This window comes from Octodon degus, unplaced genomic scaffold (genome assembly GCF_000260255.1).
Source record: "Octodon degus isolate 3935 unplaced genomic scaffold, OctDeg1.0 scaffold00423, whole genome shotgun sequence".
Taxonomy (NCBI): domain Eukaryota; kingdom Metazoa; phylum Chordata; class Mammalia; order Rodentia; family Octodontidae; genus Octodon; species Octodon degus.
The window spans coordinates 382,000-384,090 of record NW_004524999.1 but is presented as its reverse complement, the minus strand read 5'-3'; the positions used below and the strand labels follow the sequence as shown (position 1 = coordinate 384,090).

Below are 2,091 nucleotides of genomic sequence, written 5' to 3'. Positions count from 1 at the left end.
TAAAAGGTGTTCTCTTAGCAATGTCTATGTGGACAATCTGTTACCTGCTTGGTTTGAGGGATGCTTCAGTTCATGTTTGAAATGGGTGTTCTAGGCTGGGACATAGCATGGGGAAAGTACTCAGACCAACTCCTAGAAGACAGAGAGAGAGAGAGAGAGAGAGAGAGAGAGAGAGAGAGAGAGAGACAGACAGACTGAGGGAGAGAGACTGAGGGAGAGAGAGGGAGACAGAGACACAGAGAAACAGAGAAACAGAGAAACAGAAATGGGTGTTCTGAAGTCTGGTGAGAGGTAAGGGAGAACAACATGATGCCCTGAAACCACACCAGAGATGACTTCATGACTAACATCTTTTCTCTCTTGATCTTCATTTAGGCCACCAAATTTTAAAACATCAGTCCTTTAGGTCACACTAGGCTAAAAGTCCTGTTTGTCCACTTTGGTTTTACCGCAATTAATCTCAAAGCCTGCTCTAGATTCTTTTGCATCACTGAAATGATAAAAGAGATCAGGATAGTGAAAATAAAACTTTATCAGATAATTTGAAAACATCCATAGGAATAGAACAAAAACATTGTTATGGGTGTTTATGTCTGTTGCAGTTCATGATCACAGGCACCATAGAGGATTAAAACTATCACTTCCAGATGAGATTTATTCAGTCCAAGAGAGAGACCCACAGGGAATATTCCCAAGGAGAAGAGCCTCGAAGCTGAGAACTCTCTGGCCTTTATTTAGAATATCAATGTTAGAGGAAAACAAATCAGGAACAAAGTATTTTGGCCAAGGATGTTTAACCGTTCACAGACGCAGTGTGCTTTCTACCCTACAGTTTAACCATTTATCCCTGGCAAAGTCCCCTACCTATACTTCCCAAATGGACATAGGTTTTTTGTTTGTTTGTTTGTTTGTTTGTTTGTTTGTTTGCAGAACTGGGGATTGAACTCAGGCCCTTGTGCTTACCAGGGAAGCACTTATTCCACTGAGCCATCTCCCCGGCCCTGGACGTAGGTTTTCTGGATCTATCCTTTGAAGGCAACTTTCTTACTGTTTCATAAATGTAATTAGCTGCAATAGGAAGTAAAAACAACATTCTTCTGTAAAACTTCAAGGTGTCCTTTCATGTCCGCAGTAGTGGAATGTGATGCTTTGACTGCACCCACCAATGGGGTCATCCGTTCTTTGCAAAGCCCTGAAAGATTTCTGTGGAACACAACTTGTGCATTTGAGTGCAAGGAAGGATTTGAACTAGTGGGAATTGTGAATGTGCAGTGCACCTCCTCCGGGATCTGGGACAACGAGAAGCCAATCTGTAAAGGTAAAGTTCTTGCTCTGCCAGACCCTGCAAACCTTCACTTACTCAACCTACACTTGGAATGGGCAAGCCAGACTCATGAGATACACTGACACCGTGTTACAGCTGTGACATGCGATGCCATCCAATGGCTGCAGAATGGCTCTGTGAGCTACAGCCACTCTTCTGCTGGAAAGTTTGCCTTCGGGTCATCCTGCAGCTTCACCTGTGAGGAGGGCTTCATGTTGAAGGGACCAGCCCAGATTGAATGCGCTGCACAAGGGCAGTGGACACAGCCAGCGCCAGCATGTGAAGGTGAGGCTCAGCCCCTCCATGTGCTCCATTTTAGAGAAGCAGCCGCTTTGCTGGTGAACAGTGCAAATGAGGCCAGAAGTTCAGTTTAATTGTATGTATGAGATTGGATGGGCAACATTCACCACCTGTCTTTCTTTCTTTTTTTTCCAATAAAAAATATACTAAATTTTATGCAGTATCTAAATGACACTAAGCAACACACAATCCATGAAATGGAAAGATTAATTAAAACAATGTAACATCTGAATCTGGAAAAACTTCTTGTTACTTGTATTTAATTCTTTTTTTTCTCATCTTAGTGGTTATTCATTGTACAAGATACAGACATGATATCCTGTCCACAAACACTATTAGAACAAAAATCTCTATCTCCTGAATTAAGAGAATGCAGCTGTATATCTATCCTATTTTGAATATACAGAAACAAAATGGTTATTCATTTGTATCCCCCTTTTTTGTTTAGTTTTGTCAGAGAACGGTGT

General features: G+C 41.8%; 1 protein-coding gene across 1 annotated transcript in view; it reads left to right on the top strand.

Moving 5' to 3' along the window:
* The window catches only part of LOC101567085 (E-selectin-like), a 21,301-nt gene that overhangs the window by 16,394 nt on the left and 2,816 nt on the right, over positions 1–2,091 (top strand). Inside the window, exons 4-5 of the mRNA XM_012513301.2 lie at positions 1,133–1,318; positions 1,421–1,609. Coding sequence (XP_012368755.2) covers positions 1,133–1,318; positions 1,421–1,609 — 375 coding nt within the window. The remainder of the gene's footprint in view (positions 1–1,132; positions 1,319–1,420; positions 1,610–2,091) is intronic.